This window comes from Tachyglossus aculeatus, chromosome 22 (genome assembly GCF_015852505.1).
Source record: "Tachyglossus aculeatus isolate mTacAcu1 chromosome 22, mTacAcu1.pri, whole genome shotgun sequence".
Classification (NCBI taxonomy): domain Eukaryota; kingdom Metazoa; phylum Chordata; class Mammalia; order Monotremata; family Tachyglossidae; genus Tachyglossus; species Tachyglossus aculeatus.
In genome coordinates, this window is record NC_052087.1 from 35,911,468 (window position 1) to 35,924,680 (window position 13,213).

General features: G+C 57.0%; 1 protein-coding gene across 5 annotated transcripts in view; it reads right to left on the reverse strand.

Moving 5' to 3' along the window:
- The window catches only part of SYT7 (synaptotagmin 7), a 122,119-nt gene that overhangs the window by 39,224 nt on the left and 69,682 nt on the right, over positions 1-13,213 (reverse strand). For 2 of the 5 annotated variants that reach the window (XM_038764251.1, XM_038764250.1), the window contains exon 3: positions 10,626-10,705. In XM_038764251.1, coding sequence (XP_038620179.1) covers positions 10,626-10,705 — 80 coding nt within the window. Of the gene's footprint in view, positions 1-2,417; positions 2,631-3,620; positions 3,753-10,625; positions 10,706-13,213 lie in introns of all 5 variants that reach the window. The other 3 variants (XM_038764247.1, XM_038764248.1, XM_038764249.1) reach the window with 3 other exon arrangements.

A 13,213-nucleotide genomic window follows, 5' to 3' on the forward strand; every position in this document is an offset into this window, starting at 1 on the left:
GCTGCCTAAATACTGACCCGTGCTGGCCGGGCCACCCACAGCCTCCATTTTGGCCTTTCTCCCACACCTTTCCGGGGAATTTGATGGCTCCAAGGCTCAGCCCGAGAGGGTAGGTTAACTCAGCAACTTGGCTGAGGATCCCGGATCTCACAGTTAGTGCTCACTCCTGTGGGGAGGGGGTCCCCTGGTTCCCAAGGAATTGCGTTCACCACTGCAGCTACGCGACCCACTCTAGTCTCCCAACAGGCCAAGCCTGGTACTCATGCTGAAAGGCAATGGTTAAGCTGCCCCTCTGGGGAGAAACAGAGAGAAAGGGAGAGAGAAGGAGAGAGAGAAGGAGAGAGAGAGAGAAAGAGAGAGAAAAAGAGAGAGAAGCAAAAATGCAGTCTCCGCAGAAAGCCCCTGCCCTCTGGAGCCCAGAGGGGTACAGCAACAGCATGGCACTAGAAGTCTCTGACCAGTGGCACTCCCTGGGCATGGGTCCAGGCCAGACCAGACCAGTCATTCCCTGGAGCAGAACAGAGGCATGGACGACACTCCAGGCTCCTCCTCCTCCTTCTTCTCACTGACCTCATTTTAGTTTCTTATCACATCCTAAATTAGTCCAATTTACAACCTCTCAGTCACAGGAAACTAAAATTGGCTCTGCTAGGCCCTGAGCCAGCAAAGAGAATCCAGTGCTCACTGCAGTAATTGCTGGGCCGAAGCTGGCCCCCCAGGGGGCCCAGGGAAAGCAGGGCCCATCAACTTCTTAGCCTAGATCTCGGAGATCGGTGGGTGGGAGGACGGACGGTGGCGGAGGAGGCTGGGCCTCACACTGTTCAGGCCTGAGGGAATTCCCAGTACACCAAAACTGGATGGGGGGGGGGGGGTGGGGTCGGGGTAGTGACTGCTGTATGACGAGGAATAATTCCGGGTAGGGCTTAGGCAGCGGAATAGATGGTCCCTTTTAGGAGGGGGGCCCTGGTCCCCATGCCGGGTGGGCCGGTCCGATGCCAAGCAATGGCCCCTAGGGAGGATGGAAGAGTTCCAACTGCTTGGAATGGGACAAGCCAGTGGTGATCAGGAGATAGTTCTATTGGCAAAGCCCAGCAGGGACCAATCTACAGAGAGTGGGAGAGCCCTGCCGCTGAGAAAGGAACAGTCCAACAGCTAAGGCTGGAGGAATCCCAACTGAGGAAAATGGAACAATCCCAACTTGTGAGAATGGAGTGGCCCAACGGCCCCCCATCTAGTCATGATGGAACGGCCCAACTGTGGACAGTGAGGCATTCTCTAATGGGCGGGGAGCTGTGACGGAGAATGGACAACCACACTGCAGTGACACGGTCTAACTTCTGAGGGGAGGGGGTGCTTCCAATTGCTGAGAAGGGGAGAGCCCGAGGGTTGAGAATGGGCTTGCCACAGCTGACTTAAGAGCAGCCCCATTTATTGAGAATGGGGCCTCTCTCCTGGGATCTGGGCAGTTCAAAAGCCAAGCGGGGGGTGGGCCAGTGGACAGCTGAGAAGAGGCTGACTCAGTGGCTGTCATTATGGCAGCCCGGTCTGACCACTGAGCCTCCGGGACAGTGACCAGACAGCCAAAGATAGAGCTGCCCATTGGCCGAGAATGGAACAGTCCTGGTTGCTGAACTGAGGAGAGTTCAGTGGACTTGGACCGGGAGAGCTCAGTGGGAATTAACTCATGGGGACAGTCCATTGGCTAACACTTTAGAGGTCTCAGCTGCTGCTGACAGAGGGAACAGCTCAGAAAACCCCGAGAAGTGAACAGCATGACCACCAAGAACGGGACAGTCCACCCGGAGAATGGCCAGAAACAAAACAGTATGATTTACTGCGGATAAAAGAGGCCAGAGGCCTGGAGTGGGGAGGCCCAAGCACCTGATGACGGGGTGGGGAAGGAAACAAGTGAGAATGGGGCCGGCAACTACCCCGAGGATGGGATGGTCCAATGGCTGAGAATGGTAGGGGCCACGGGCCGGCTGCAGAAATGGTATGGCCTGCCGTGATGGGACATTCCAACTGCTGAGGAGGAGGTGGCCCCGGGGCAGAGATGAAGCACCCTTCCCCCAGCAAATGGGATACCCCAACAGCTGGCAGAAGGAGACACCAATGCCTGATGGCGGGGGGGGGGGCGGGAGGAGGTGACCAGGGGCCTCACGTGTGACAGACTGGAGGACTGAGCATGAGCATGCCCGATGGCTAAGGATGGAAGGAACCGATGGCTGACGATGGGGCAGTCCTGGCACTCACAATGGGATGACCGGGGGGTGGGGGTGGGCCAGGAATGGGCCGGCCCGGAGTCCAACAGAGGGTGCCTAGGGCATCCCCGCTGACCCCCGACTCGACCGCATGCCCGTGTCCGACCCCGGGGAGCTCGCTCCGGCCGTGGCGCTATCTCGTGCGCGCTCACTCACTTGGACAGGTTGAGCTTTCCTGCGGCCAGGTGGCTCTGCACCGTGTGCCAGCGGCCTCTCCCCGCCTTCCCATTGCTGGGTTCGCTGTGGGCAGACATACTGCTCCTCATGGCGTCCTCTCCTGGCAGTGGCGGCTTCTCCCCGGGCCGGCCTTCCCGCTCCGCCGCCAGCCCCGCCGCGGCGGCCACTTTGGCGCCCGACAGGAGCGTGCCACTGGTGCCCAGGGCCGCCGGGCCAAAGGGCCCCGGGAGTGGCGGGGAGGATGGGCCACACGTGGGGGGCAAGAGCAGGAAAAACAAAAAAGGGAGAGAGAGAGAGAGAGAGAGAGAAAGAGGAGCGAGGAGAAAGAGAGAAGAGTTAGGCGAGAGAGAGAAGGAAAGAGACGGACAGACAAGAGACAGACAGACAGAGAGAGAGAGAGACATCAGCACTGCAAACGGGTTAACAGCCTGCGGAGAGGAGAAGGAGGAGGCGGAAGTAGGAGGAGAAGGAAGAGGAGGAGGGTAGGGAAGAAACCAACGCACCACAACATGGCGGCCGGGAATTCCCTCCCCGACGCCTGGCGCCGGGGAAGGGCGGCCGCCCGAAACTCTATCCCACAGGACAACAGCGGAGCAGGCTGTCGGGAGAGGAGAGAGGCCCCACCGGCGGACAGGGAGAAAGAGAAAGCCGTGTTAGTGAGAGAGCTTCACCGCCACCGCCACCACCACCACCACCACAACCAACCGTCACCGCCGACCGCCATCATCACCACCGTCGCCACTGCCACCACCGCCACCAGTGCCAACACCACATCAGCATCGCAACAGCAGAGGCAGCAGCTCAGCAAGGAGAAAAAAAAGGCAGCACCCCAACGCTGAGAGGGGAAGAGACCAAAACGGGCAACCCCGACCTGACTGCAGAGAAGTGGTGTCGGGAGGTGGGTCGGAGGCCGTGTGGGCCCAAGGCCCAACGGAGCAGGGGCGTGGGATCCGGTGGCCCCTCCTGAGCCGCTTGGTTTGGGAGGGTGGAGGGATGGGTGGGGACGGGTCGGGGGTGGGAGGGAGGGGAGTAGGCCGGAGGGGTTGCTCGTCTCCATGGTCCATCTGCCCATGGGAGGGAGGGAGGGGGGAAGGGAGAGAGGAAGGGAGGGAGGAGGGCGAGAAGGAGAGAGGGGCACGCACATACTCAGTACATATCATCAAACCAGGTAAAGAGACTCACTTGAGGGAGAGTCGAGGATCGCCATAGGGGGCGTAAGGTGAAATGTTTAGAATAAACTCCTTGGGAGGGTAGGAACTCCATTTCTGTTGCACTGTGCTCTCATTGTTATTCCAAAAGTCTCTGTCTAGATCACTAGAGGGGCAGAGAGAGAGGGGAGAAAACAGGGAAATACAAGAAACAAAAATCTGAGATCCTGGGGGGTGGGGAGGGGGGAGGAAGAGGAAGCCGGAAGCCCCCAGAGGAGGAGAGCCGAGGGCGAGGGGAGGAGGGCCGACGGGCAAGAGCTAAGCCCCTGAGTGCTCAGGGGGCGAGGGGGTCATCCTGGCCCGGGGAGCGAGGTGGGGCAGAGGGGCTGCTCCTGTGAAAGAAAGGTGGCGTCTCCAGCCGCACGCTCCACCCATGCACACGCTGACACACGCAGGCACACAGGAGAAGGAGGAGAGAAGAGCCGGAGATGGTTAGGAACCACACACCGTGGGAAGCTGGTGGGAGAGAGAAGAGTGAAACAGCAAGAGGGAGAGGGAGAAAGCTGGCGCACAGATTAATATTGCAGGTGGGGGGGAGTCGGGGGATCCGGGGGGCTCAGGTTGTCAGATTTCATCAGGGGGAACGCAGGGCCTTGGCTGCAGCCTGTCACCTCCAGGCCCCCGTGCTGGGGGAGAAGAGAGGCTCTGATCGTTCCAACAGCCCCTCCTACCAGGCCTTTCTGGCGATACGATGGGCTCCACCCCGCTTTCCTCAGGAAGTCTGGCAGCCCTTGGAGGGAGGTAATTGTCCAGTGAGGGTGAGGACAATCCAGTGGCTGAGGAGCTCATGAACTAATCAGGTCACTCCCCTTACAGAGTGGCTTACGGCAGTCTGCCCTCCAGTCTCTGCCATTCTCTTTTCTGCCCCAAGATCCCTCACTGCCCCCTCTTTGTCTTCTCCTTGCCCCCTGTTGGGATCGACCCTCTTTCTGGCCTCCAACCTACAATGTCGCCTCTTATTTCCTCCTTGTCCCTCAGGGATCTCTCTTCTCATCATCCTGTCTCTTTCGGCACGCTCCCCCGCCCCAGAACCCTTCCTCTGCAGGGAGACACATCTTCTTACCTGGGATTCTGGTTCCTGAGGAATGATTTTCTCCCCCACATGCCAGCCTGAAAAGAACTCCACTAGATTGAGGGGAGGCGCTGAATCTTCCCTGGCCACCAAATGGGCTGGCCCTTTGGCCGAGAAAAGTCACCCCCTTGGGGAGCAGGCCTTACACATTGGTCAGAGGCTGCGAGTCTTCTCAAGGGTCACCCCCAAGAACCTGTCAATAACTCAGGTCCCCTGGGAGAAAGGGAATGGCTGAGGGGGCGTCTACCCCCAACACAACCAAAAAGAGCCAAGTAAGTCCCCAGCAAGGAGCCACGAAGCCCGGACACTTGCAGCCGGGGCAGGAGCCAGGGATGTTCTCAGCCCAGAGACGATGCCGAGGACAGACCAAGCGGAATCTGGGAAAGGGGAAGTGAGCCCAGGCCGCAAGGGAAGTTTTCCAGAAGCGGGCTGCCTCTATACAAGGGGCGATCCCAGCAACCTCTTCCTAAGACTCAGACTGTCAGGCTCTGGTGCGGGCGTGTTTGAGGGTGTTTCTCACTGACCAGTCTGGGTGGGCTGGGGTGGGGCATCAGGACTGGTCTCTCCAGGGGGAGTTGCAGGGAGTATTGGCACTCCTGGGAAGTTCTGGCCTGCCTGGAAAAGGCTGGATTCCTCTTTACCCCCCATGGTGGCAGCACCTCAGGGGACAACGAGGTCCCGGTTGAATCCTGGTCTTCCTCCAAGGGGTGCTAGATTCCCCAGGGGGCTCTGGACCAGTTTTGCTTTCCATCCAGAGTCACCCACATCCCCCTGGAAAACCAGACAAACCCCAGAGAGCAAAGTGGGGAGGTGGGGTAGAATTGGGGAGGGGAGAAGGAGGAGACCTCTTCTCTGGTTTCTTCTTTCTGACCAGCAGCCAGTCCTGGGGTGGGATGGGGGAACCTCACCCCCAGGGTACAGTTCCTTAGGCATTGGGAGCCCCGAGAGGGACTGACTGGCCCTGGCACAGGTGCCCAGTCCCAAAGCTGATGCATTCTTCACTGACCAATTGCCCCCTAAATTTCATTTGGACCCAACATTTCCCCCTCCCCTCCCATCAGGCACTGTGTAGCATCAGTCACCTTGGGCAGGGTGCGGGGTGAAGGGGGAGGGAAGGGGCTCCTTTGGGCACCAACATTCTTGGACTCCATGGGCATCGGTAGACCTGGCAGGCATGGCTAGGTGCCCATAGGCATAGCCCCTTCCCTAAGAGAGGATGCATAGCTCCCAGAATCTTCTTTGAATGACCCTTGAGTTCTCCATGGGCAGGGGGCACTGAGCATTCCCTCTGGGCACTTTCAGCATCTGAGACTTGGCAGCATGACCCAGTTACGGGGGAGAAGGGGAGGTCATCCCCTCTCCCCTCCCTCTTCCCCCAAGGAGTTGAGGTCCAGCATAGCCCTCAGGGAAGTGGCATTTGAACCCTCTCAATATGCTCCATATCCAGGACTCTGCCAAGATGGGCACCCATCCTGGATTCTCTAGACATGACTCTGAGATTCAAGTGCACAGTCATCTCCCCTATGACCCCAGAAAGAAGGGCTGATTCCAACTTGGGATACTTAGGAGAAGCAGCTGGTCAGATCAGACAGTCTCCCAAGGGTTGGGAATAATGATAATAATAATGACAACTGTGTTATCATTAAGTGTCTACTATATTCCAGGCACTGCACTAAGGGCTGGGTTAGAGATAAGACAATCATGTTGGACACAGTCCCTGTCCCACATGGGGCTCAAAGTCATAATCCCCATTTTACAGATGAGGTAACAGAGGCTCAGAGAAGTTAAGTGACTTGCCCAAGGTCACATTGCAGATATGTGGTGGAGCAGGATTAGAACACAGGTCCTCTACTTCCCAGGCCCAGGATCTTTCCACTAGGTGACACTCCTCTCAAACGTTACTACCTGGTCATGCTCCTTTCTCTGGATCCTTTCCCAATCCTTTTCCTGGCCCAAACCCTGGCTCTCCTCCTGCTTACTCCCCAGCCTCCGCAAGATCCTCTGCCAGGCAAGAAAACTCCCAGAAGTATCTCTCAATGGGCTGGTGGGGTGGGGTACCTGTAGGGGCGGGCACTAAGCAGGGAGGGCTGGTCTGGGGCAGCAGGCAGGAGCAGGCCAGCCCTGGCACTTTGGGCATGGGGGGTCGGGTCCCCAGTGGGGTTTTGGGAGGGTGTGTGTAGGGGGTCTTTTTCCCTTTTCCAGTATTCCAGTCGACCACAGTCTTCCCATCCTCCTCATCACCTTCTTCGTGTGTGTTTGGGCCAGTGACAGAGGTTCCTGCCGGCAGGGATCCACCCTGTGTGAGTAGACAGACGGGCTGGAGAATGGGCAGCCAACCCTGTGGCTCTAAGTAGGTCAGGGGATTGTTCAAAGAGTTGGGAGAAGAGCTCTCTTCCTCCCTTCAAAGCCCTACTGAGAGCTCATCTCCTCCAGGAGGCCTTCCCAGACTGAGCCCCCTCCTTCCTCTCCCCTTCCTCCCCCTCCCCATCCCCCCCACCTTACCTCCTTCCACTCCCCACAGCACCTGTATATATGTATATATGTTTGTACATATTTATTACTCTATTTATTTATTTTATTTGTATGTATTTATTCTATTTATTTTATTTTGTTAATATGTTCTGTCTTGTTGTCTGTCTCCCCCTTCTAGACTGTTAGCCCGCTGTTGGGTAGGGACCGTCTCTATATGTTGCCAACTTGTACTTCCCAAGCACTTAGTACAGTGCTCGCACACAGTAAGCGCTCAATAAATACGATTGAATGAAGTACCCCTATGGAAGACCGCCCCCTTGCCCTCTTTCATCTCGAAACTTCCACTAAACATCAGAGACCTGCCAAAATCTGGCTTTGAAGTCAAGTAGAGCTGCAACAGAGCTGACCCTGATTTCAGAGATTCCTGATTTCCAGGAAGTGAGAATCCAGGCCCCGCCTGCCCCCACCATTCACATGGGCACCTCCCCTCTGCACCTCTCCTGGACCCCTTTTGTCCCTGGCTTCGGGGCAGTCTTATCCTGGGACAAAGCCAGAAGGGAAGAAGGAGGGGCAGGAGAAAAGGAGGAAGGGGGTGGGGAGAGGAAGAGGAGAAAGAGGAGGAGAAAGGGGGGAGGGAGGGTGGAAGGGGAGGAGGAAGAAAAGAAGGAGAAGGGGAGGTGGGAGAGGAGGAGGAGGAAGAAGAGGAGGAGTGGAGGAGGAAGAGGAGGAGAAAGAACAAAGGAGATGGATCAGGAAGAGGAAGCAGAGGAGAAGGGAGGGAAAAGAGAAAGAGAATGGAGATGGGGAAACCTGAGAAGGAGAGATGGAGCAAGGCTTTAGGGAGAAGAGGATGAAAGAGAGAAAAAAGGGAGGAGCAAGAGTGAGAGAGAGAGAGAAGAGAGGGAGAGAGAAGGGAAGAAGAGAGGGGAGAGGGATGAGGAGTGGTGAAGGAGGAAAGGGTGGTAAAAGAAGGGGAATAATGGAAATCAGGAAGAGCATTGGGATTTAGGAACTAGGGGCCAAGAGTTTAAAGGGAGGAGAAAGACAGAGTCAGCTAGGAACAAGGGAGAGAGAGGGAGGGAGGGAGGCCAAGCCACAGGAACTAGCAGATCCCCTGATCCTGGGACCAGTCTCCCTTGGTTCTGTGACATCACAGATGAGGATTGCCTCTTCTCCCTCCAACACACACACACCAGGGCCCCACCCAGGGCAGGCGAGATGTGACTCAGGAAAGTGCAGGCCCTGACTTCCTTTGAGTGACAGAACCTCTGCCCCCTCCATGGGCTGCTTGAGGGGACCAAGGGGGCACCTTTCTCTTGCTCCCCACCTAGCCCATTGTCCCTCCTCAAGCTGTCCACCCAAAGGGAGACAGTGTAGCCTAGTGGAAAAAGTACAGGACCGCGAGTCAGAAGACCTGCATTCACTCGGTGACCTTAACTTAGTCCCTTAACCTTTATGGGCCTCGGTTTCTCCATCTATAAAATATGCTCCCTGCTGCTTAGATCATTCGCGAGGCAGAATTTGGAATTTGCCGTATGACTGCAAAGGGCTAAATTCTTATCTTATTCTTATCTTATCTTATTCTTATGAGAAGCAGCGTGGCTCAGTGGAAAGAGCACGGGCTTTGGGGTCAGAGGTCATGGGTTCAAGTCCCGACTCCACCAACTGTCAGCTGTGTGACTTTGGGCAAGTCACTTAACTTCTCTGTGCCTCCCTCAGTTACCTCATCTGTAAAATGAGGATCAAAACTGTGAGCCCCCTGTGGGACAACCTGATTACCTTGTAACCTCCCCAGGACTTAGAACAGTGCTTTGCACATAGTAAGTGCTTAACAAATACCATTATTATTATTATTATCAATAATCTATAGAAGCGTAATCCCCCAACCCCATCATGGGGGAAATGACCCCATCAAGGAAGTCTACAGGGAGCCATCCCCTCCCAACCCCGCCCCCTGCCCCCAACAGACAATGGCCAGGGGGCAGCCAGATGCCCCAACCAAAAACAGGGACCATCCACAGCCAATTGAAGGTGGAGGAAGAGGAGATCCTGGGGCAGGGAAAAGTGGAGTTGACAAATGCCCAGGGCTGAGGTGGAAGATGAGGTAGAAGGCCACCTGGACAAATGGCTGCTCTCTAGTGTGTGTTGTAGGTGGCTCTGGATGGCCCAGGACCACCATGGTGGGATACTGGGCCTATAGGTAACTGGGAGGAGAAAGAGGGAGTGGGGAGGGGACTCAGAAAATCAAAGAATTCTAGGAGGGGGAGGAAACTCTAGAGGAAGGCCTCCTGGGCCAACACCCTACCTTTAAGCAGGAACTCAGCTCATCAGATGTATATGGATCTGTCTGATCTCCCCAGGGAAGGAGGTCCCTATGGATCTGCCCAATCTCCCTCCAGGGAAGGAGGTCCCTATGGATCTGCCTGATCTTCCCAGGGAAGGAGGCCCACATGGATCTGTCTGATCTCCCAGGAAAAGAAGTCCATTTGGATCTGTTTGATCTCACTCCAGGGAAAGCAGTCCATATGTATCGATCTGATCTCCCTCGGGGAGGAGGCTCATTTGGATCTGCCCAATCTCTCTCCAGGGAAGGAAGTCCATATGGATTTGTCTGACCTCCTTCCAGTGAAGGTGGTCAATACAGATCTGTCTGGTCTTCCATCAGGGAAAGAGATCCACTGGCCATGAACTTGGCTCTGCTTGGCTGCCGAGTCCGGAGACCCTAGCAGAAAGTTAGTATCTCGCCTGCTGTGCCCCATTCTCTCCATTGGCTCTGCCCTGTGGGAAAAGAGGCCTTCACCAGGATAGGGCCTGGCTCGCTGAGGCCCTTGGCAGGGAGAAGAAGGGTCCCTTGGGATTGGCCGATCTGGGGTTGTCGGAACATGGAGCATGAGAGAGGCCTCGTTCTGCAAGGGATGATGTGGGAGTCAGGGGTGGAGGGAAGGGAGAGAGGGGGTGGAGTGGAGATGGAGACGATGGCATATGTGGCCAGGGAGGCCGAAAAGAGGGCATGGGGTGTGTGCAAGCGCTTAGTACAGTGCTCTGCATACAGTAAGCACTCAATAAATATGATTGAATGAATGCAAGGGAGTCGGGAATGTGAGTGGAGGGTGCATAGGAGGATTTTAGGATGTCAGAGGTTGGGGTGTGCTGGGTGTCCGTGGAGGAGTCAAGGAAGCATGAGTGTGGGAAGAGTCAGGGATACTGGAAAAAGGGTGTGGGGGTCGAAAGGGGGGCAGGGGCAGGTTTAGGGGAGATTCAGGAGTGTGTATGTTTTGGGGTAGGTGGGTGGATGTACGACAGTGCCGGGAAGTGGGAGTGAATCTGGGGCTGGTGTGAAAGGGGAAGAGCTCCTGGTGAGCCCCTTCCATCTCTTTGGGGGGCCACCAGAGGACCTCCTCCCCCAGGCTGTCCCCCCAGCCCCACGGCACCTACTTGATGGCTTTCTTCTCGCCGCGCCCACGCCCAGAATCCGGAGTCCCCACCGTCTCCAAGGAGCTCTTGTAGCGCTTGCCCTGTAGAGGGGAGAACGGCAAGTAAGTCCGGGGCCACCGGGAGGAAGCGGAAGGTGGATGACAGAGAACAGAGCAGAATGCAGAAGGCATAGCACAGAGGGCAGAGGGAAGAGTGTAGAGGAGAGAAGACAGAGCACAGAAGGCAGAGCATAGAGGTCAGAGGGCAAGCAGTCTCATGATACCCATCCTGCCCCCTTGGCCACCAGCAGAGAGGCTCACTGCTCCACCAGTCTCTTCCTCCCACGCCTGCCTGTAAGCCACAGAAGGGCAGGGCGGGTTAATGCTCATTAAAGTTCTTGCTACCCAAGTTCCCACTGGGAGCTCACAAGCCAAGGTGGCAACGTGGAGGGTAGCCCATCCTACAGTATTCAGAGTGGGCAGTGCCAGGGTCCCTGCCTGAGCCCCAGGCAATGCAGGGCCCAGGAAGGGGCAGATGCCATGGGCAATGCCCGGGGAGGGTCACCAGGGTCTGGGATATCAATCCTGTCCCACTCTCTCTGACCTTCAGGCCTCCTCCATCCTTTCGCCCAGTCTCAGTTTCCTCCCTGCTCCCCCTGCTCCCCTTGGGATGCTGGCTGGGCGCCCAGGTTCCCAGCTCCCCTCCCGGCAGACTCCAACTCTGAGCCTGGTGCCCACGTCACTCTGCCCACGTCACAGCCCACAGATGGTGGGGGTGGAGAGCCAGTGGCCTGCAGGGCCCAGTGGGTAGCGGCTGTGTGACATGAGCGGCTGGGGGTGGGCTGGGGGTGGGCCGGGGCAGGGAGCCGGGCACTCTGAGCTGGGCCAAACAGTGCCCTGAATGGAGTCCAGGCCCAGCCCCTCCCCTGGCCACTCTAGCTTTGTCCAGTTCTTTTTTGGGCCTTTGGTGGCTGGCCAGAGCTGAGGAGGGCATATATCCAAGGGCATGGATTGAAGCAGGACCATAATGCTTTCCCTCTCATTGCTGGGAAAATAGAGGGACTGGGGGCCAGAGGGGACCACCTGGGGACTAGGGAGTACCGTCTGGAGGCCAGAGGGTCCCAGGTGGGCATGAGGGGGACTGGCTGGAGGCTGGGGGTGCTGCCTTGGAGTTAATTTGTGTCAGCAGAGAAGGGAGCAGGGAAGCGAGGGGAGACAGCCCAATGCAGGGCCCCAGCCCCCTGGCCCTTAGGAGCCCCTGAGATGCCCCACCCCGGAGTGACACCTGGAGGGACGTTGGGAGGGGAGCTAGTGGGAAAAAGAGACAGGTGGGAAAGTCGCCCTGCCAGTATCTCTCAGAAGGATGTGCTTGGTCCAGCAGCAGTGCTACCCGGACAACAACCCACCCACCCATTGCCTGCTGGAAGCCGGGCAGCAGGGAAAAGGGCTGGGCAGGGCCGGGGCTGTGGCTGAGCCGGCTCCTAGGGAAGGTGAATATCATTCACCTTCCCACTTTGAGTTTCTAAATTTATCCTCCTGTGGAGCCAGGCTCAATTAGTATTCCAGGCTGCGGCCGGCGGAGCGCCTCTATACAGTCCGACGGGCTGCAGGCGCGGCAACCGCTTCTACCTGCTGGCTTCCTGCCTTCTCCCTGGCTCCCTGGAATGGCCCCAACCAGCCCACCCCGCTCTGGAAAAGAGACCCCCCTCTCCTCAACAGGGAGGCCAAACGTGGGCTCCCCCGATGGGAAGGGAGAAGGAAGACACTCCTCTAGAGTGTAAGCTCATTTTAGATAGGGAACACGCCCTCTAATTAATAATAATAATAATAATGGCATTTATTACGTGCTTACTAAGTGCAAAGCACTGTTCTAAGCGCTGGGGAGGTTACAAGGTGATCAGGTTGTCCCATGGGGGGCTCACAGTCTTAATCCCCATTTTACAGATGAGGCAACTGAGGCCCAGAGAAGTGAAGTGACTTGCCCAAAGTCACACAGCTGACAATTGGCGGAGCTAGGATTTGAACCCATGACCTCTGACTCCAAAGCTCATGCTCCTTCCACTGAGCCATGCTGCTTTTCTAATTCTGTTGTACTGAACTCTCCCAAGTGATTAGTACAGTGCTTTGCATAGAGTAAGCACTCAATAAATACCACTGATTGATTGGGGTTGGAGCCCAACTGCAGGACTGGAGAGGGCAGAGGGCAGGGCTGCGAACCCATCCCGGGGGCCCAGAGCAGTCCAGAGATGGGGACTGGGGTCCCACCTTGCAGGCCAGGTGTCAGAGGCGGGGGGCAGAGGTGTTGCATCGCAGATGCTCAGGCCCCCCGAACCCCAGCTCCTCCATCCCCTCCCCAGCCCTCTCTTCCATCAGAGCAGCGCTCTGCCCCCAGCCCCACCATGGGACCCGGGTGTGCAGGGTCAGGGGTGACACTCTGCACAAGCAAGAGCTCAAATACCACTGATTGATTGATCGATTGAGACCCTGGAGCGGATGTCTAGGAGCCGGGGAGGTGCTCTGAGCTCCTGGGAATCATTCTCTCAGAGCCCGTCTGAATGGAGAGCGGAGACAGCGGCTGGCGGTTGCCTTGCTTGATTGACTGACCGTTCA